The sequence below is a fragment of the Coffea eugenioides genome, chromosome 7 (assembly GCF_003713205.1).
Source record: "Coffea eugenioides isolate CCC68of chromosome 7, Ceug_1.0, whole genome shotgun sequence".
NCBI lineage: Eukaryota > Viridiplantae > Streptophyta > Magnoliopsida > Gentianales > Rubiaceae > Coffea > Coffea eugenioides.
In genome coordinates this window covers 9,936,852-9,958,007 of record NC_040041.1, presented here as the reverse complement: position 1 = coordinate 9,958,007, position 21,156 = coordinate 9,936,852, and the positions used below count along the sequence as shown (strand labels likewise).

The 21,156-nt window shown below is 36.4% G+C and overlaps 3 protein-coding genes across 3 annotated transcripts; 1 reads left to right on the top strand and 2 right to left on the bottom strand.

The window, feature by feature from the left end:
• Positions 1–1,899: 1,899 nt before the first annotated feature.
• Positions 1,900–6,563, bottom strand: LOC113777562 (putative disease resistance protein RGA3). Its single transcript, XM_027322685.1, has 2 exons — positions 3,053–6,563; positions 1,900–2,290 (listed from the first exon to the last, which is right to left on the bottom strand). Exon 1 carries the CDS (start codon positions 6,488–6,490, stop codon positions 4,424–4,426), a length of 2,067 nt encoding a protein of 688 aa, XP_027178486.1. The 5' UTR covers positions 6,491–6,563; the 3' UTR covers positions 1,900–2,290; positions 3,053–4,423.
• Positions 3,095–4,090, bottom strand: LOC113776830 (putative disease resistance protein RGA1). Its single transcript, XM_027321887.1, has 2 exons — positions 3,773–4,090; positions 3,095–3,613 (listed from the first exon to the last, which is right to left on the bottom strand). Exons 1-2 carry the CDS (start codon positions 4,088–4,090, stop codon positions 3,095–3,097), a joined length of 837 nt encoding a protein of 278 aa, XP_027177688.1.
• Positions 6,564–14,726: 8,163 nt separating the features above from the next.
• LOC113776829 lies at positions 14,727–20,569 on the top strand. The gene is made up of 5 exons (XM_027321885.1): positions 14,727–15,090; positions 15,917–16,018; positions 16,134–17,045; positions 17,138–19,763; positions 19,858–20,569. The coding sequence occupies exons 1-5, from the start codon at positions 14,727–14,729 to the stop codon at positions 20,567–20,569; spliced, it is 4,716 nt and encodes a 1,571-aa protein (XP_027177686.1).
• Positions 20,570–21,156: the final 587 nt, after the last annotated feature.

The window sequence follows — 21,156 nt, the reverse complement described above, 5'->3', positions numbered from 1 at the left end:
TTTGGTTATGTTAGGGGGCCACCCTCTGAACTTGAATCCATATCCGCCGCCCCCTCATGGTTTTGTCATTCCTAATTCCCTATCGTAAACGGAACTAGAAAGTTTACTTTGACAATGCAAATCTCAATATATTTGCATTCAAGTATGTGATATAAGATATTTTTAATTTTTGCACGGGCAAATATCTAAACTTATAAAGAATATTTTTAAAAATTTTCAATTTTCTAAGGAATAAAAATCTAAAATTATAGAACTGTGAAGGATCAGGGGATTCAAACGGTTGACAGAAAAATCATTTGGACCGATTCTGCTTCATTTTTCACGGGATGTAACTTACTTTTAATAATTTGTTAAAATTTTGTAGATCTCAAATATTATGGTGTTAAAATCGATGTATGTATAAGATGTAATTTGGGACTTATATAGATATATATATATATATATATATATATAGCCAAATTATGGCTGTCAATCTTTCGGGACGATTGGTACTTGGCCCAACCGTGGGGAAATAGGGCAGGTGGCCCCTCCTGCCACTCCTCCGGTTCCCTCCATGATCGGCTCACTACCATTGACTCAATCCGAATGCTTCATTCTAGAGTTTTTCTTAGCTGAGATTAATACTTGTGATAATTACCAGTCGGCGGCTGAATTCTTCGACGAATAATTTAACAAAGATAGCTGTCCCTACAGGCCTACACAACTTGACAATAATATTGCTCCATATTGTCATTCATGGAAGTGCCGGCATTCACGAAGTGGGAGATTTTTGCTTCGGCAGCCAAGGCTTTTTCTTTTCCCCCTTTTTGGGGCATGCGACCAGAGGGACAGATAAACATAACATAGTGACGTTGTTTTGTTGAAGCCACTGAGTTCCAATCCTCTTAGATTAGAGCACTTACTCAGGGCCATAAAAGATCTTCAATACTACTCAATGAAGAATTTAACTTGTCACATCCTGAGATGTCTAGAAAACGTAGGGATTGGGAGTTTTCCATATCTAGGGAAGCATCTAAATTAGAGCGGTTACTTACTCAGGGTCAGGGTAAAGTGTTGAAGAGATGCAAGGCTCTGCAAATTCCTCATACAAGCCAAACTTCCGCATTTCTCTATGCTTGAGAGATAATCAGAGTTGGTGGATATGAAAATAGAAAAGAGTTATGTGGAAGAGTTTTTTTTTTCTTTTTTTTTTTTTAACAAAAAAAAATACCCAGAAGACTAGAGGAAATTTAAACTTACAGGAAGTAGAGAAAGTCCACAGTTACAAATAAAATATCCTTGATTTTAATCATGGGCATATGTGCAATCTCCTCTGCAGCAATCGGTGCCAATGTCAATTAGTTGGTATTTGAAACTTAAAATGATCAACAGGTGAAGATTTAAGTAAGATTAAATCCTATATACACTGACAGTGTATACACTATTACGGTTAGATTTGTTCAAAGAGATAGAGAGTTTCTTATGCACCCAAACTAAATAGCATTCATACATTTGATTAAATATTAATGTGTCGTTTTTTTATCCATGAACAGTAATTAGAACCTTACAGGGGAATCAAGAACCTTCTCATTTCTTACGACTACTTTTGGAATCTCACATGAAGCCCATTGGCATCATTACACTAGAAATTCTGAATTAGAAATAGGGATCCAAAGCAGTCCTCAGCCCTTCGTGTGTGCGCTGTGGCATGTGTCTGTAAATTACCAGAGTAGTTCATTTTGACAAATGAAAGATCTTCTCTTAACAACTGTTTCAAGCATTATTCTTGTTCAAATGCAATCCGCTAGCCTTATTGGATCTCAATATAATTCTATTGTTTGCATATATACATGCCGTTGTATAGTTTCATCATTTGCATAACTGTTGGTCCCAGTACAAGTGCACAACAGGTCCTCCATGTACTTGTTCAACAATCTTTATCAAGTTCCTCGCAAAATCAGAATAAATAAAGTTGGTAATAGCTAGTTCTGAAAGCAAGACTTGGAAATTTTACAAGAGGTAATAACCATGCTGTTCAACATAGTTAGAACAGGTTTCATCAAAATCCCCCAAAATGTCCATCTGGCCTCAGCTCACCGCATGCAAGCTCTGCTGCACCATCGTCGATTCACAGGCACTCAGTCATTCATAACTGGACGGATGCTGATTCTCAATCTAACACAACAGGGCACTCAAGGACACTTAACACCGTAAAATGAGTTGTCTGGTTGCATATAACACTGTAAAGCTGTAACTCAGGTGTCCTCATGGAAATACTTTGGTCGGTCTTGGTGAGGAAAGCTTGTTGTCCCTGCAGCATAACAGACATGAGCTCAACAAATAGGCAGTCATTTGCTGAATCAGGAAAGGGAAAATAGTAGAACGTGTAAGAATTAGCTTAGCAAGCTATTAAATGCCAAAAACAAAATCACGCTAAGTGACTGCAGCTCAATTATGCGTTGTTCATAAAGGAGCAGGTCAGAGATGTTAGATTTTGTTGGCCCGAAAATGCCAATAAGGTTGATTACATAACAGAGAACAAAAGTATTTCTAAGCATTTAGCTACAACCTTGTTTGAAATTGTGAGCAACTGCTTCTAATAAAGAATCCCCAGAGTCGAGACTGAATGACAAAGGGTCAAGTAGATAAGTTGTTTAGGATCAAATGCAGTTGCAACACTGGAAAAGCCTCCTTTGGCTCAGGGAAAATACCTATACTTGGGATACTTGAAAAGGAAAGTTTTATTCAATTCCTAATCATTTGTAATTTTTCTTTTAAAAAACATGCTCATGTCTATTCTACCAATTCGATGGCAGGGCTCACCCAAAAAAAAAAAAAAAAAGTAAATTTTCATAGTCCACTACTAAAAACCTGGTGCATTGAAGTTTTTTAGATGATGTAATGAATCGTTTTATTTTTAAAAAAAATAAGTTTATTAATACTTATAATCTATGTTAAATTTTCTGAATCGTGTCCAAGAATCAGAATAAGACAATCAGCAGACATCTGGTATCAATAAGGCAGCTTGAGAAAACAGAATAAGTAGGATAAAACATTGGAAAAATTAACTTACAGGGCGGTTTGTTTCCCTAATGTGAAACGAGTCAAACTTTGTTCAATCAGTATCAATAAGGGGAATACATGCAATCTTGGGCCACTTTTCGCCACTTCCTTTGGTGCATCTCTCTGCTAAAAGAGGACAGTCGGCGATATACAGTAGATTTAAACTGGTGAGGTGTTGTATTGCTTCTGCAGAGGGCAATTGTTTGAGGTTAGTGCAATTGCCAACGCACACTTCTCGAAGATTTTGAAGGCTACCTATCCACTTTGGAAGAACTTCCAACCCCTCAAACTCCCGTATCTCTAGAATTGTCAAGGTAGAGTGATGCTGAATTTGGTCTGGAAGAGACGTGATTTTTGGCCATCCAAACAATTCAAGTTTTTCCAGAGAGAAGAAATGTTGTTTTGCAGAATCACCATCATCCTTGGTGATGGAGTCTGGCCACGGGAAATAATCAAGGTTGTCAGAGAAGCCACCGAGTTCCAACTCGCAGAGGTTGGCAAGATATTGTAGACCCTTTGCCCAACAACCAGGGTCGTCAGAAAAGATCGTCAACCGCTCGAGCAATGTGAACTTCTCAAGATTATTACTCAATGAAGTATTCAACTTATCACATCTTGAGATGTTTAGAGTATGTAGGGATTGCAGGGCAGTCTTCTAATCTAAAGCAGGGCATTTTTCTAAGGATGAGGATTCAAGAGATGTAAGGCTATTCAAATTCCTTATACATGCCACAATTCCGCATCTTCGTATCTCTAACTCCTCAAGAGATGTCAAGTTCTCCATACCTGGTAAAACAGCCAAACTGGGGAGCCTTTCGATTGCCAAGTACTGGAGATTAGGGAATACCTTAATTGATGAGGAAGAATTCGAGGGAACCATTGCATTTGACCACTCCTCTAGACTTTCCATGTCCTCCAACACAAAACGCGATAGTTTTGGAAACAGATTGATTGGTTTCGCCTCTCTACTACTGCTCCTGGCACTATCGAGATGTTCAAGACCGTAGAATTCAGCCCCAATGCGTTTCACATTGTGTAAGGACACCATCTCTAAGGACTCGAGACAAAACAAGTCCCCCCAGTGGTAGTACTTGTTCACACTTACCCAATTTCTCCAACCTGAGGTGTACCAGATTCCGAAGTACCATCAAGTGATCCTTTGCTACCATCCACAATGGAAACCTTGAACCTTTGAAACCCCTAATACCTAAACTTTTCAAGTTTGGGTGAGGTTGGAGACCTTTCATGACACTATTGATATTGTTGTCGTCACAATGTTCTTTCGTGTCATCCCATGAAAGTCTTATTTTTTGGACAAATTTGCTTTTGCTGCTGATTCAAAGCTGCTCACATTCTCCAGTCCAAATATTTCTAACTCGCCTCAGAGGTTGCTCAAGTGTTCCAACTCCTCAAGTTGACATCCCTTGGCTTGGCTTACCACAAAGTAGGGCAATGTCTGAAGATTAGACAACTGCCCAGTTCCAGGGAACAAACATGATTGGACCAAAGCAGCACCAAATAAAAACTGGAAATGCCTCAAGTTAATTAAATTGCTAAACTTCTTAGGTATCTCCTTCACGCAAAATACTTTCAAGGTTATCAAATTGTAGAGCTTTGTGATGGAATCTGGTAGAGCAGTGACACGGGTTTTGCTGATATCAAGATGTCTTAAATGTTTCATATCACCTACTGCATTCGAGAGATGAGTACCATTCGTGCAGTCTACTTTTAATACACAAAGGTGTCTAGACGTTTTGGAGATGTCTTCGAGCATGCCATCACCCACAAGATAAAACGTCTGCCAATTTGGAGGAATCCCTTTGATATTCTTTAGCATCTTCCCTTGACTCAGAATGATGGTCAAATGCATAACTTCATCATCATGACTGACTTCCATGCCATCCTCTGTATTTAAGCAACAGTTATTTGACACTTGCAATGAAAGATCATGCACAAGGTCGTGCATCCGGCAGAACTTGATTTTGTTAATGGAATTCCCAAAAGTAGCTTGCAACCAAGAACTCCGAAATAATATGTTGAAATAGTCACTGCCTATATCCTCCATTTGCAAATGAGCTCCTCCCTTGGCATCATTAATCAATCCCTGGATCATCCAAATCTGTATCAAGCTTTCTTTTTCCATGACAGTGTCCTTCAGGAAAATGGAACAACTTGCAAAGCATTGTTTCATTGACAATGAAGGTAAGTTTTCATAACTCAGCTTCAGGACAGAAAAGACTCCATTTGCAATATTGCTTGACTTATTCCATATTTCACTTTTCTCAATCGTCAACCATTCTGAGGCATCCTTTTTAGAGTACAATAGACCCTCAATCACTTTGATCGCTAGTGGCACATCACCACACTTTTTCAGTATCCTTCTGCCAATGTCCACTAGATCTAGAGTCTTTCTTGCACCACCGTCTGCAAAAGCTAGTTTTTCAAACAACATCCAGCTATAATCATCTGAGAGGATCTCTAGATGATACAAACCAGATGTTTGCATTGCTGAGGCTACCTCATCACTACGTGTGGTAGCCAATATTTTGCTTCCTAGAGCACCCCCTATTGCCAACAAACATTTCCTCGTGCGATCCCATTTCTCTCGATTGTCATTCCAAACATCATCAAGCACAAGCAAGCAACTTTTTCCTTGCAAATTTTCTTGAAGCCTCCTCACCAATGCTTCCCTGTTTGTCGTCTCAGCATTCTTTTTCCCGAGGGATTGAAGCATCTCATTCAACAGCCTTTCCACTTTGAAATCATCAGACACACAAATCCATATTGTTTCATCAAAATGCTTCACTACACTCCCATTTTTTAGCACCAGCTGTGCAAGGGTTGTTTTTCCCTGGCCACCCAAACCAACTATTGACATGACAGGTAAATCCTTCTTATAGTCTGAGCTAATTAACATCCTTACAACATGAGATTTCTCAACTTCCCTTCCCATCATTTCCGACTCATCCATAAAAGGATCAGTCGACCGATCCTCTTTGTGATCAGCAGATGTCATGGTTAGCTGAACTGGATGAAGCCCTATCTGATTTGCTTCTCTGTAAGCTTCCTCTAGAGATGCGCTAACATTCTTGATCTTGTTAGCCATCTCTAGATGAAAGGAAATAGGATTTGAGGAAGAAAAGAAGTTGCGTACCTTGTCGCGCTTCCGATTCTCAACCTTCTGCTGCAAAACTTCATATCCGAAGTCATCCAACACGATCTCAGCATCACGTGCTACGGACTGGAGCCTTTTCAGCCAAAGCTGCACGGCTTTGCTTGTTGATTTCTTGCATTTAGCATCAAAAATCAAAGCTTCCACCATCTCTACTTTCTTGGCAAGCTTCTGAAGGTCTTTCTTTACACCCCATACCCGGCTGATCTCGTCGGCAGTAAGCGGAAGTATCTTATTCAAGATTACACTAACAAAACTGAGTACAGCTTCAGCCATCTTCAGGGAAACTCTTAACAGATGGAGGTAAAATGCTTTGGTTGAATAGTTGGACTACTTTTTGCAGCCAGAGATGGTCAACATTCAACAGGTAAGAGTTACAAAGCACCGAATCCATTACTTATCTTTCATTTTTTCCAAAACGAAATTTCCTAGTATTCACTGAAAGAATTATTAATTATATTCTAGCCGTACATTTTTTTTGTTTGTTGTTTTTTTTTTTCCTTGGCTTTTGGTAGGGTCTTCACATGTTAAAGCTAGGACAACAATAATTAGAATAGTACGAGTGAGATTCCCACACAAAGGGTGTGAAAAACTAAAGAAAAGTTTATTTAACTGAATATTGCAAATATAATATACACAATACACGATGCATATTTCAAATAATCAGATTACAAGGACTTCATTCATTTAATCCAAGTGAAGTTTATTTAATGACTGAATTTATTGTATTGAGATATGTGACTGTTCTACAGATATTTTAGCACTAAATTAAAATAAATTAGTAATTGACTAAGTCAAGTTCTTAGAGTTGTTCCACACTTGTTGTTTTTGACTAGTTCAAGTTTGTTTTTTGTTCTAAATATTATGTTGAGATTTGTTAGGAGAGATTTGGATAGTGTGTTGAGGTTTGTCACGAAAAATTTGTGTAGACTTATTACTTACACTTTCGATTAATAGAGAGATATTTAATGAGAAATCTAAAATCGTTTTTCAACTCTCAATACAAGTCTTAGTAAACTATTTTTTTTTTTTTTTTTTTTGCAGTTCTAAATATTGTTTTAGTAGTTTAAGCTCTAAATTCTAACATATTGGCGGGTACTACAAAATAGAGATGTTCCAATTTCTCTTCAGTACGTGCAAATATTATCACATACAAGAAGCTAGTGTTGAGTATAGGACCAAGAGTTTGCTTCAATCCAATTGAAAGCAATCGGGCTCAACAAACCATCAGGAACGCCAATGGAGCTGACCAAGAAAAGTGCAAGTGGTCTCAGTTCCCCTCAAATCCAGCATTTTCTATTGAAAGGTGGAAATCTGAGTCATCTTCCAAATTCCAAAGTAACCAGGGCATACATCGATTTTAAAAGACCTAATATGCTCTGCAAAAAGATTCATAATCAACTAGTCATGCATTGTAAGTTGACATTTAACCGACTGTGGAAATTGTTCATTTTATTTGTCAACAATCAATTGTCAACTAGAAGAGGAAGATGATAACAAATTTCCATCCACGAACCTGCAACATGAACTCAAGATATGAGGATAAGCCCTGGAGAAATATCCTTCCCTTACGTATTGTCTCTAATTTAAAGCCATAACAACACTCTCTGCTCCTCGTGTTTTTCATATAGAAAGGGTCACCCTAGAGCTTCTGTTTAGGATGCATTACACCAGAGTACTTCACAAGCATGACAATTGTTGTTTAATCTACACACACAGAGACATACAGAGCATATGACTCCCAGAGAGCAGAAGATTCTTAATCATGTCATTCACAGGGAAGAGAAGTGTTCTGTTGAGAAATTTGACTATTGAGAAATTAGGAAGGTTGGGGGTAATTTGCCGTTAGACATAAGAAACACCGGCTTATCCATTCTGAAATGCGTTCATCCATTCTTTCAACACACAATTTTTTTTTTTTTTTTTTTGCATAATGTTGCAATTCAGGGGTGAGTTGTAATATTAATGGTTATAATAGTTGGTCACCTTTTTCTTTTTCTTTTTTCTTTTTTGTTCTTATCTGCTGTCCTAAGTGCAGCAAATTAAAAAAAAAGGGTAAACAACAAAAAAGCCCTCTATAGTATAGCTATTTTATAGAATAACACCCTATGATTTCAAATCATACACATCGGTACCTTATGGTTTGAAGTAAAGTGAAAAATCAAAGGAAATCGTTAAATTCAACGCGTGTGATGTAAACGAGCAGGAAATGCGCGTGGTTCTTTCAAAAAATAGTTTTTTAAGGCAAATTTTGATCTGAAATACCAATTTTGTCCCTCATACTTTAATAAAACAACCATGATTCTTTTTCAAATTTGCTCTAAACTTGTAGAAATCGATGTTTTTTGTTTATATTATTAGTGAATGAAACTAATAGATCAAAAATCGGTTGTTTTAGGCTATTTTTGCTTATATTATATGGACATTTCTGTCATTTCACTCAAAATCGTTTTTTTTAACGATTTCCGTCAATGTTCAAATTACTTCAAACCATGAGATATCAACACATATGATTTGAAACCATAGAGAGTTTTCTGTAAGATAGCTATACCCTAGGACTTTTTTGTTGTTTACCAAAAAAAAAAAATCTTCTTAAGAAAACTACCTTATGTTCGTGAAATTTTTTATCATGTCATGAAATAATCCCAGTAATACTTAGAAAATTTCATTCTAGCCCTCAAATTGGAGATATATATAAGTTTAAAGTAGGACTGAAAGATGAACTAAACTATTTGATACTCGAATTGAATTTGGTTTATTGAATTTGGTTTGGTAACAATTCATTCAAATTTGATTTACCAACTAATTAAACCAAGGATAAACAGCGTTTTATATTTGACAAACATTCAAACTCGATAAAAAAAAACTCGGTCAAACTTGATTCAGTAAATAAATAAACCAAGGTTGAACAAAATTTTGAATTTGTTAAAATTTTAAACTTGTTAAAATAATTAAATAAATTTGAACAGTAGAGTGTTTGACTTGATTAAACTTGTTTACATCCCTAGTTAAATACGACGAAATACTTTCTCGTTGCATTCACTATATCAGATTATACAATAAGATTGTTCTAACTTGTAACTTCTTAAATTTTGCAAATTGTCTAAGAATTAAAGAGTAACATTATAACATAGTTAAGGATTGAGCTGCCTCTGCTAATTAACTGACTTGCTTTACACAAAATTTTTTGTCTAGAGGGTATCCAAAAATTGACTATTTGGTTATGTTAGGGGGCCACCCTCTGAACTTGAATCCATATCCACCGCCCCTTCTTGGCTTTCTCATCCCTAATTCCCTATCATAAACGGAACTAGAAAGTTTACTTTGACGATGCAAATTTTAATATTTTGCATTCGAGTATGTAATATAAGATATTTTTAATTTTTGCATGGGCAAATATCTAAACTTGTAAAGAATATTTTTAAAATTTTTCAATTTTCTAAGGGATAAAAATCTGAACTTATAGAACTGTGGAGGACTAGGGACTCAAACGATTGCTGTTTGAGTCGATTTTGCTTCATTTTTCATGGGATGTAACTTACTTTTAATAACTTATAAATATAAAATAAAATTTTGTGAAATTCAAATATGGTGTCAAAATCGATGTATATATGTAATTTAGGACTTATATATACATAGGCCAAAACATGGCTGTCAATCTTTCGGACGGTTGCTGCTTGCCCCAATCGTGGGGAAATAGGACAGGTGGCCCCTCGTGCCACTCCTCCGGTTCCCTCTATGATCTCCTCACTACTCATTGACTCAATCCGAATGCTTCATTCTAGAGTTTTTCTTAGCTGAGATTAATTCTTGTGATAATTACAAGTCGGCAGCTGAATTCTTTCACGAATAATTTAACAAAGATAGCTGTCCCTGCAGGTCTACACAATTTGACAATATTGCTCCATATTGTCATTCATGGAAGTGCCGGCATTCACGTAGTGGGAGATTTTTGCTTCAGCAGCCAAGGCTTTTTCTTTTGGGATAATTGCAGAAACCTCCCCTGAGATTTCTGACATTTGCACTGACCTCCCCTCTAGGTTTAGAAATTGCATTTACCTCCCTTGAACAGTAACAATTCGTTGCAGAAACCTCCTTGACAGCTTTTGTAGAAGTGAGATAAGAATTTTCTTCCAATTTTGCCCTTACTTGCTTGACAATTATTATTTGCTTGACAATTGCTTAACTAATTATCTAATTAGTTAATAGTTAAACTAATTAACTATTAACTAATTATCTAATTAACTATTAACTAATTATCTAATTAATTAATTAACTAATTAACTAAAGTTGTTGTCTGTCCGAAACTAACAAACTATTTGCATGTTAAACTAATTAACTAATTAACTAACTAACTAATTAACAAACTATTTGCATGTTAAACTATATGCAGTACGCATTACCTATTTAAAGTATCGGCTCTTTATAGGTATTTTACTTTCAAAAATTTAATTTATGATAAAAATATCAATGTTTGTAAGTAAAATTCAAAAAGTGTTACAGTAATATTCTTACAAAAAGGGAGGGGCATAGGACCATAAATTAAATGTTTGAAAGTAAGAATATTGATATTACTGTAACATTTTTTGAATTTTACTTACAAACATTGATGTTTTTATCATAAATTAAATGTTTGAAAGTAAAATACCCATAAAGAGCCGATACTTTAAATAGATAATGCGTACTGCATATAGTTTAACATGCAAATAGTTTGTTAATTAGTTAGTTAGTTAATTAGTTAATTAGTTTAACATGCAAATAGTTTGTTAGTTTCGGATAGACAACAGTTTTAGTTAATTAATTAATTAGTTAATTAGTTAATTAGTTAATTAGATAAACAGAAATTAGTTAATTAGTTAGTTAATTAGTTAAGCAGTTAATTAGTTAATTAGTTTAACATGCAAATAGTTTATTAGTTTCGGATAGACAACAGCTTTAGTTAATTAATTAATTAGTTAAGCAGTTAATTAGTTAATTAGTTTAACATGCAAATAGTTTGTTAGTTTCGGATAGACAACAACTTTAGTTAATTAGTTAATTAGATAAACAAAAATTAGTTAATTAATTAATTAGATAATTAGGTAGTTAATTAGTTAAGCAGTTAATTAGTTAATTAGTTTAACATGCAAATAGTTTATTAGTTTTGGACAGACAACAGCTTTAGTTAATTAGTTAATTAGATAAATAGAAATTAGTTAATTAATTAATTAGATAATTAGTTAATTAGTTAATAGTTAATTAAATAATTAGTTAATAGTTAATTAGTTTAACTATGCAGAAATAGTTTGATTAGTTAATAACTATTAACAATTAGATAATTAGTTAATTAGTTAATAGTTAATTAGATAATTAGTTATTAATTAATTAGATTATTAGTTATTTAGTTATTTAGTTAAACTATGCAGAAATAGTTAATTTAGTGTAATTTTTATTAACAAATGTTTTGTTGGGTTTGATGAAAGTATTCATCATATTCATTTGGTAAAATTAAATCATGTCAGGGGTACTTTAGTAAATTGACCCACTTTTGCCTATTAAATTGCCTCCAACTTTTGATAGGGGAGGTCAGTGCTATTTCAAAATTGATAGGGGAGGTCCATGCTATTACTATAAAAGTCAGGGGAGGTTTCTGCAATTATCCCTTTTCTTTTCCCTCCTTTTGGGGCATGCGACCAGAGGGAGAGTTGCAATAAACAATTTCTTCCTTATTTTTCCCTTCAAAAAACCATTAAAGGGTTAAACTTTATTTTATTTTATCTGAAATACTCAAAATTAGAGGTATTAATCACAATCCAATTATATTGATCCGCTGAAACCCGCTTACTAATAAGTGGACTTGGGTCTGTAATGAACTTTAAATGGGTCTAAATGAATATACAAAATGAATATACAATTAAGCCCATTTAATTGATGGATAGTGAGTTGATTTGGTTCATCAATTTATATCAATTTAAAAATAAATATGCATTTAAATTTAATTTTTAGTGGATGTTAAGTGGACAAATTTGAATTTTTTACCAATCTAATATTAAAAAAATATCATTATTTCTTGTTAAACAACGTGCAAAAAATAAGAAAAAATAAATAAAATTTCAAGTGAGTCATAAATGGATAATTGAATATGTATCTATATCCATTTCCTAAATAGATATAAATGGGCTGACTCATTTTGACCTATTTATTAAATAAGTATAAATAAGTTGATCCAATTATATTTATTACTCAATTATGACCCGTCCAAACCCTCCATAATTATCCATTTTGACCCCACTACTTAAAATTGTCGAAGTTCATTGGAACTATAACATTTGAGTCATTGAGGCGGCTCCCTCAAGTGGGGGTTGGTTATTGGATGTATGCACCACGGATGATTTATATCCATTAGAAACCATATTGAGTTATCCACTTGTAGGCCTTTGAAAATACCAACTCGCAATAGATGATATGTGCTGATTGGTGATCATCAACCATATATAGTCTAAGTGCTTAGGAAAGTTGCCAAATCGTCTTCTGTGTGGTGCTGATGTGTCGCTTTATGATGGGTGGAAATGTTGTCGTCCTCCTCCACGTGCTCAATGCTTGCTTTTGTGGTGTTGGGTGCGTTTTGAATGAATGGGTTGTGTTTTGACTGCTTGTATGGAGCCGAAAAAATGGACTTCTGCCTATAAAAAATTTTTTTTTACCGCTTGCATGGAACCGAGCAATGGACCGATAGTGGTGATAAATAATGATGGACCGATAGTGGTGATAATGATGCAATTTTCCTTTCAATTTTACCTAATGTCAGGTTTTTTGTGAGATTAACTCTCCTTTCACTTTTACCTAATGTCAGATTTTTGGTTTTCAATCAATGTGACAGCTCATGAATTACCTATTTACCCTTGATTTACATGTTTATTTACAATCTTTTTTTGTGAGTTGACTTAGTTTTGTTGTGCTGGGTTATATATGTCAAAAGAATGCTTAGCCACTGTGCAGACTTTCAAAGAGGCCTCTCTTCTTTGACTCTGATACTTTCCAACGTCCTTCTCCGTACTGCCATTGAACCTGCTCCATTCTTTGTATTCTGGATTTTTCAGATGTTATCATGCTTTGTAGTTGCTTTACGCTTTCGGTTCCCATTTTCCCTCCTCCATTCTATTGTTTCAGTTATAGCTTGGTTTGGCTTTCTTTCCTTTGCTTGTTGGTCTGTTCTTTTGAGCCTTTCGTTTCTATTCGCCTGCTCCAACAATATTGTCTCGGTAAGTCATTCATTTATCGGTTTATATGCTTTTTTGCTATTGTTGCTTATGAACTATGGAAACTTGGCTCATTTTTCCCACTAACTTTGTTCTTTTTCCCCCCTTCCCCTGCTGATGAATGCTGGTCGATATATGCCTCTGCTTTTGTGGTGAGCTCATTTTTTTCAAAGAAAAAAAATCCCGCCTTTTTCCTTCCTTTCTAGCATCTCATGTTACTGTGGGTGTCGTTTTCTCTTTCACAGCTTTATTTGATGTCCTTATTTGTCGAATTTGGCCGCATTTTCATCCTTGCGTGGAGCCTGCTATGGACTTCATCTTCTCTTATGTGTTTTGGCAGAAATTCCCTTGCAGGTTAGATGCTTGTTTGTTTGTGCCTGCATCAGTTGGTCGCTGTTTTTTTCGCCTTCCTGGTCATTTCACGCTTTACGCCTTTTCCCCAACATGCATGCCTTCTTCACAATATGCATGCTTGCTTTATTGCTTTCCCTTGCTACGTTCTTGCAGTGTAGATGCTGTCCATGCATGTTATCATCGTTTCATTATATAATTTTTTATATTCTATTATTTACAAGAATGTGCGTTTGTTGTCTTCTTTAATTTTGATCCTGCTATGTTCCTTTGTACTTACTGTAATTTCCCGCAAATCCATTATATTTGGACTGTTTCTTCTTAGCTGTTTTAGTGAGATGGCTACAAATGCGGTGCGCTGAACGAATTACGTGGAAATGTCTTGCAGTGATATTTGCCCAATTAGAGATGCCTCTAATTTTTTACTCAGAACCCAATCTGTAAATCTTGAATTTGTCTTGTACCTTCGATTTAAATAGCCTTATCTGTACATTTCCTATCTTGGCCATTTATGCCTCATTCATCTCAGGTGAATACCACCTATCTTTGCTAATTGGTATGTTCTCTTTTGCTGTCATAAACTTCGCAGTAAGCCCTGCAATAGAGTAAAAAATGTGGGGTTCCAACTGACCATTTTCTTCTACGGGATAGATCTTGAAGATTAGCTTCAGGATATAAAGATGAGTTATTTAATAGTGTATTACGTCAGACTGTGTATATAGTTGTCTTTGTTTAGTTATAACTCCATTTTCGTCGAATATGTATATGGCTGTTTTTCCCCCCTTCCTGGTTATTTCATACTTTAGAACCACACGCGTTTGTCGTCTTCTTTAGTTTGGATTCTGCTATGTTCTTTTATACTTACTGTCGGTTCGCGCAAATTTATTATATTCGGCCTGTTCCTTCTTAGCTCTTTTAGTGAGATGGATAGAAATGCTTTGCGCCGCAAGCGTTACGCGGAAATGTCTTCCGATGATAAGGCTGCCCTTTCACGCCGGAGGCGTGAGGCCAGGCTTCTTAAGAAAAAGGAGAAACCATCGCGCTCTTATCTTCGTAAGGTCCCGTTCGGGCATGTTGAAACTGGTGTTTGTTTCTCTGATTTTGCTCCTGCTCGTAATGATAAGCTAGCAGGTGGTCACAATCAGATTGCTGATCATCATCCTGCTGTGCCTGAAGAATCGTTGAACTATATGTCTACCGCTATAGCTGCCTCGCTGTGCCTATCCAGTGGAGCTGCTTCCTCTTCTATTTTCCCGCATTTAGTACAGTGTAATTTTGTTCCAGAAGGTATAAATGCCGTGGTCCTAGACTAGCTGTCTGCCCCGGAGCCATTTAGCTCTTTAATTGTTTTTCCCGTGTTGGCATCTTTTCCTGTTTCTTCTGCTGCATTCAATCTTCCATCTATGAACATCTGTCACGGTACAGGTATTGCAGCACTTGGGAATCTTTTTCGCTATGTTTCCTTTTCGCTCCTGATATCGTCATCTTTTGTCTGCTATTCCTATATATATAAGACCATCTATATCTCTGCATTGCTGCAGCTTCGTGCAGCAACATAGTCCCCTGTAGGAAATGTTCTGCGCAGAATCGTTCTCAGAAAAGAAAAAAGAACGACCTTCTCCCTTCCCATTGTTTACCTCATAACCACTATTCTAAGCAGAAGCATCTCCGTCATCTGTCTGCAGCAGCATCCCCCTTTTCACAAGCTACAGTTGCAGGCCTTAATGAAAATGAACAATCCTGCCATCCTCCCGCTGAAGGTTTGACTAGCATCTTTAAACCTATTGATAGGTCAAATTTTAGATTCCTTACCTCTTCTGCTACTTCGTCCTTAGACCACTTATGTGAGCATGATGTGTCTTCTCCTGTTACATTCGAAACTGATTCTTTTAGACCTGCTCAGCCTATACATATTATTCGTTCACTTTCCTAATTCTTTTTCCTTTCTTTCAGTGTTCAACCTCTACCTTTTAAAAAAAATTAATTACCCCCATCTAAGACAATCCTGTGTGCTATTTTCAGCTTATTAGAATTCATGATTGTATAATTGTAGATGTCCTGTCACTTTAAGAGCAAACAGTTACTTTCTTAGAATAATACAACCATTTGCCAGGCAACACAAACGGGACCAGCAAATCATCTGATTGTGCTGTTGCTCTTCCAGCTACTACAAGCGATCATTCAAACGTTATATTGACAAGGAGGAGGCAATCAGGTTGCCCTTTGTTTGTTTGTCTTATTTCTGAACTTTTTCCCCATATTCCCTTCATATTATACTTCTTTGAGCTTTCCTTATCAACATCGTTCCCATCACATAACCTAAACTGCAGGGCCAGTTACTAGATGCCGTCGCTCAAAAAAATCTAAGATTGATGAAATTCCTAAAGAATCTTTATTGCTGCCTGATGCTCCTGATTGTCAATATTGTGGAGCTAAAAGATTTCATTTGGAACCCCCTAGCTTTTGTTGTTCCCAAAGAGAAATTTCTATTGTTGCTCCTGCAATGCCTTATGCTCTAAAGCGTTTATTTATAGGAAATGATGAAGAATGCGAGCATTTTAGAAGATTGTCTCGTACTTATAACAATAACTTGTCCTTCACCTCATTTGCTGCAAAGTATGACCCAGAATTGACAAGGAATGCAATGGGAGTGTATACCTTTCGTGTTCAGGGACAGGTTTATCATTTTCTAAACAGTTTGTCACAGCCTGATCATAAGCCTTGTGGGATCCATCTCTACTTTTTTGATACCGATGAAGAATTGACCAAGCGAGTCGCTACTTCTGATAAGTTACGTCAGAGCACTTTAAAGCTTCTGATGGACATACTTTCTCATAATCCTTATGCTAGATTCTTTAAGGATCTAAGGGATGTTCCAGATCTTGAAAAGCATAATATTGTGCTTAACTGTTTTCCTGGCCTTGACCAGCGTATCTATAATCTTCCTTCTACTTCTCAAGTTGCCGCTATATGGACTGAACATGATGATGAATCAGTCAATAAGCAAGCGCATATTCTCGTTTATAGCCACTCAAATGCTGCTCACAAGGTCCAGCATTATTATGCTTGTTATGACCCTTTGCAGTATCCTCTCTTATTTCCTCGTGGTGAATCTGGATGGCACCACGGAATTAAACGAGTCTATAAAAGAAAGCGAACTGATCATTCCTGTGATGAAGAGTTTATCATTGATCCCTCTTCTTTACAGGAACCAGCCCAACTTATGGATTTAGAAAAGAGAGGCAAGTACATCTCCTAGCTTTTATAATTTCCCAGTTCCACGATTATCAAAATAAACTTTTGTTTACATGTACCATTTTTTCATTTCCTATAGCTGCTGATCATGGAAAGAAGGATGAACATACTGTATCAGCTAGAGAGTATTACTGCTATAGGTTCCAGATAAGGAAAAATGATGAATCCATGCTATTGCATACTCTTAGATTGCTGCAGCAATTTTCTGTTGATTCCTATGTAAAAATTGAAACGTCTCGACTGGATTTTCAGCGCAAGAGGCAAAATGACGTTCGAACAGAAATCCTTGCAGGAGTATTGGATAGTGTTTCCATTGGTCAGAGTGAAGGCTCAAAAGTTGGTCGTAAAGTGATATTACCAGCTTCTTTTATCGGTGGGCCAAGAGATATGAGGCGGAGATATCTTGATGCAATGTCATTAGTACAAAAATATGGAAAGCCGGATATTTTTCTCACCATGACATGTAATCCAATGTGGAAAGAAATTCAAGATAATCTGCAATTTAAGGAAAAACCTCAAGATAGGCCAGATCTTTTGTCTAGAGTATTCAGGGCAAAATTTGAAATGCTCAAGGCTGAACTTTTAGACAGAAAAATTTTTGGAGAGGTCGCTGCATGCGTTTACGTTATTGAATTCCAGAAACGTGGCTTTCCTCATGCTCACTTGTTATTAATCTTGAGACCACAATTCAAGCTGCTTAATCCTGAGTCATACGATAGAATAGTTTCTGCTGAGCTCCCTGATCCTAAGCAGTTCCCTCATTTGTATTCTCTTGTTCTTAAGCACATGGTTCATGGACCTTGCGGGGAAATGGGCAGGAATAGCCCTTGTATGAAAAATGGTAGCTGTAAAAATCATTATCCAAAAAACTTCTGTGAACACACAACTCATGCCGAAGACAGCTATCCATACTATAGGAGAAGGGAAAATGGCAGAAAGATAACTGTCCGCAGGTTTGAACTTGACAATAGATGGATCATTCCTTATAATCCTTATCTTTTAGCCTTGTTTGATTGCCACATGAATGTAGAAATCTGTTCTACTTTGAAGCTGGTTAAATATTTATACAAGTACGTCTTTAAAGGACACGATCTTATCAGTTTCAAAATTATATCTGATGATTCCCGTCCTGATGTCGATGAAATTAAAGAATTCCAGCAGGGAAGATGGATTTCACCTCCTGAGGCTTTTTGGCGCATCTTTGAATTTAGGCTAAACGAGATGACTCCAGCTGTCTATACTCTCCAAGTTCACCTACCTGGGCAGCAGCTTATCACTTTCAACAAAAACTCAGACCTTTTGCAGCTACTGAGGAAAATTGATTTCTCAAAGACCATGTTAACTGAGTTCTTCAAGATGAACAAAACAAATGCAAAGGCTGAAACGTTGAAGTGCTTTTATAGGGAATTTCCAGAACATTTTGTTTGGTCTTTTAAATTTAAAACTTGGACTGAGAGAAAGCGTAAAAAAGCCATTGGAAGGCTGGTCACGGTCAGCCCTCGTGAAGGAGAGAGATATTACCTTAGACTCCTGCTAACTCATGTTCGAGCACCTACGTCATTTGATGACCTGTTAACTATTAATGGCCAAAAAATGAATTGCTTTAGAGATGCTGCTTTGGCCCTTGGACTTTTACAGTCTGATACATATATACAAGAGACTCTTGAAGAAGCAGTTGTTTTCCAAATGCCATCCTCTTTGAGACTGTTATTTGCTACTATTCTTGTTCATTGTGCTCCAGCGGATCCTAAGTTTCTTTGGGACAAATTTCAGCTAGATCTCTCTGCAGATTACCAGCGATCCCAACATCTTTGTTTTTATACGGCTGAAGAAATTAGAAATAAAGTCCTACAGGAAATTAAAAGAATGGTCGAACAAATGGGTAAAAGCTTTGCTGACTACCACTTAGCTGTAAACACTTCAGCAGATGTTCACTCTGATCAGCTAACAAAGGAAATTGAATGTGAGAGGAATATTGAAGTTCTGGCAGAGGATCTTCTAATGCCTTTTAGATTGAATGTTGAACAACGGCATGCCTATGATTTAATTCTCCAGTCAGTTTTCTCTCCTGTTGGCCAAAGTTTTTTTATTGATGGCCCTGGAGGAACTGGCAAGACCTTCCTATATAGGTCTCTTCTAGCTACTTTGAGATCCCAAGGCCACATTGCCATTGCGGTTGCAACGTCAGGTGTCGCAGCCTCTATTCTTCCAGGAGGAAGAACAGCCCACTCTAGATTTAACATACCGTTAGATTTTTCTAGAAATAAAACCTGCCAGATTAGTAAACAGGGCAGTATTGCAAGATTACTTTTTCAATCAAGGTTAATCTTGTGGGACGAGGCTTCAATGGCCAAACGAGAAATTGTTGAAGCCTTTGATGGTTTGCTTAGAGATATAATGGACTGTGACGATCCATTTGGAGGAAAAATAGTTGTTTTCGGTGGCGATTTTCGTCAAACTTTGCCAGTTATCAGACAGGCTACAAAACAGGTTCTTATAGAATCTAGTCTTCCTAGCTCTCATTTGTGGTCTTCCATGCAAAAGCTCCAGCTGGTACAAAATATGCGAGCCATCTTAGATCCAGCATTCTCAGAACTCCTATTGAGAATAGGAGAAGGAAGAGAAGCTGTTGATAGGCATGGTGAAATAACTTTACCTTCTGAGATGGTCATTCCTTATACTGAAAAAGAAGAATCTTTGAACAGGTTAAAGAATTTTCCCTTCCAAGTCCTGCTTTTATCTGGTCATTCCTCTGTAGTTGAATATTTATATATTCTTACTCAGCTTTCTTACAAACAGGTTGCTTCAATCTGTTTTTCCGGATTTAACTATGTATTCAAAAGATCCTTATGGTATGATCAATAGATGTGTCCTTGCTCCAAAAAATAGCTCAGTGGATGAAATAAATGACCTAATGATCAGAAGATTTTCGGGAAATCTTCATGTCTATGTCAGTTCTGATAGAACCGTTGATCCACGACATCAAGGAGACTATGAAGATTTCTTGAATTCTCAAAATCCAAAAGGCCTTCCTCCTCACAAGCTACTGCTCAAAGAAAATTGTCCAATCATGCTTATAAGAAACCTGAACCCTACAGAAGGATTGTGCAATGGTACACGACTCATTTGTAGAGAGCTGAGGCAGAATACTATCTGTGCAGAAATTGCTTTTGGTCAGCATCAAGGAAAGAGAATTTTCCTCCCTAAAATTCCTTTACAAGTGTCTGATGATGACAAAAATGGCCTGCCATTTATAAGAACACAGTTTCCTGTTCGTGTTTGTTTTGCCTTGACAATCAACAAATCCCAAGGGCAAACACTAGATTATGTTGGAATCTACCTTCGCGAACCAGTTTTTTCTCACGGCCAACTATATGTTGCTTTATCTAGAGTTAAAACTTCTGCAGCACTTAAAGTTCTTATTCTGCCTGGAACTTTTGATGGTATAAAAATAGATTGCAAGACTAGAAATGTAGTATTTCAGGAAATACTTCAGCTAACTGAACACTAGCACTGCATGTTACAGTTATTTAAAGTTAAGGTTTGTTCTCCATGATTATTATTTAGTTGTTATAATACCTGCAATGCAATTCTCTATTCATACTCACATTTCATAGATATTTCCTTTATTGTTTTCCATTCAGCATGGACAAGCTCTTATCCATAAAAGAAATTGTACCTGATATGCAAGACTGGTCATGCAAAGTTATTGTTCAGGAAAAACAGCAAGTTACCCAATCAATGTCGACGCCAACAAAGAAGCAAAAATTTATTTTTGTTGATGCAGAGGTAGATAGATACAACCTCTGTATTTAAAATTTCTGTTGATATTCTATTCGTATTCACAACCGATTGATTCTTGAACATTTTTCTTTATGCAACAGGGACCAAAAGTTGAAGGCCTTATTTTCAACCATGACATTGCTAGGGTCGGACCAATCTTGCAGGTCTACAAAAAATACAGAATAGCGAATGCTGTGGTTAGACCAATCCACCCAAAATATCAAACAGCTGAACTCACAATACAGTGGATGCTCACTAGTAAAACTGTCATTGAAGAGGATGCTGATGACGAAGATATAATGCCTGTCAAATTTA

Bases quoted from the DNA above. Each gene is read 5' to 3' on its own strand.
- LOC113776830 (XM_027321887.1), bottom strand. From the start codon at position 4,090: ATGGTGTCCTTACACAATGTGAAACGCATTGGGGCTGAATTCTACGGT. The intron at 3,614-3,772 runs GCATGTATAAGG...AATCTTGAGAAG, and splicing joins TACGAAGATGCGGAATTGTG to TTCACATTGCTCGAGCGGTT.
- LOC113777562 (XM_027322685.1), bottom strand. From the start codon at position 6,490: ATGGCTGAAGCTGTACTCAGTTTTGTTAGTGTAATCTTGAATAAGATA.
- LOC113776829 (XM_027321885.1), top strand. From the start codon at position 14,727: ATGGATAGAAATGCTTTGCGCCGCAAGCGTTACGCGGAAATGTCTTCC. The intron at 15,091-15,916 runs GTATAAATGCCG...ACCATTTGCCAG, and splicing joins GTGTAATTTTGTTCCAGAAG to GCAACACAAACGGGACCAGC. The intron at 16,019-16,133 runs GTTGCCCTTTGT...CCTAAACTGCAG, and splicing joins GACAAGGAGGAGGCAATCAG to GGCCAGTTACTAGATGCCGT.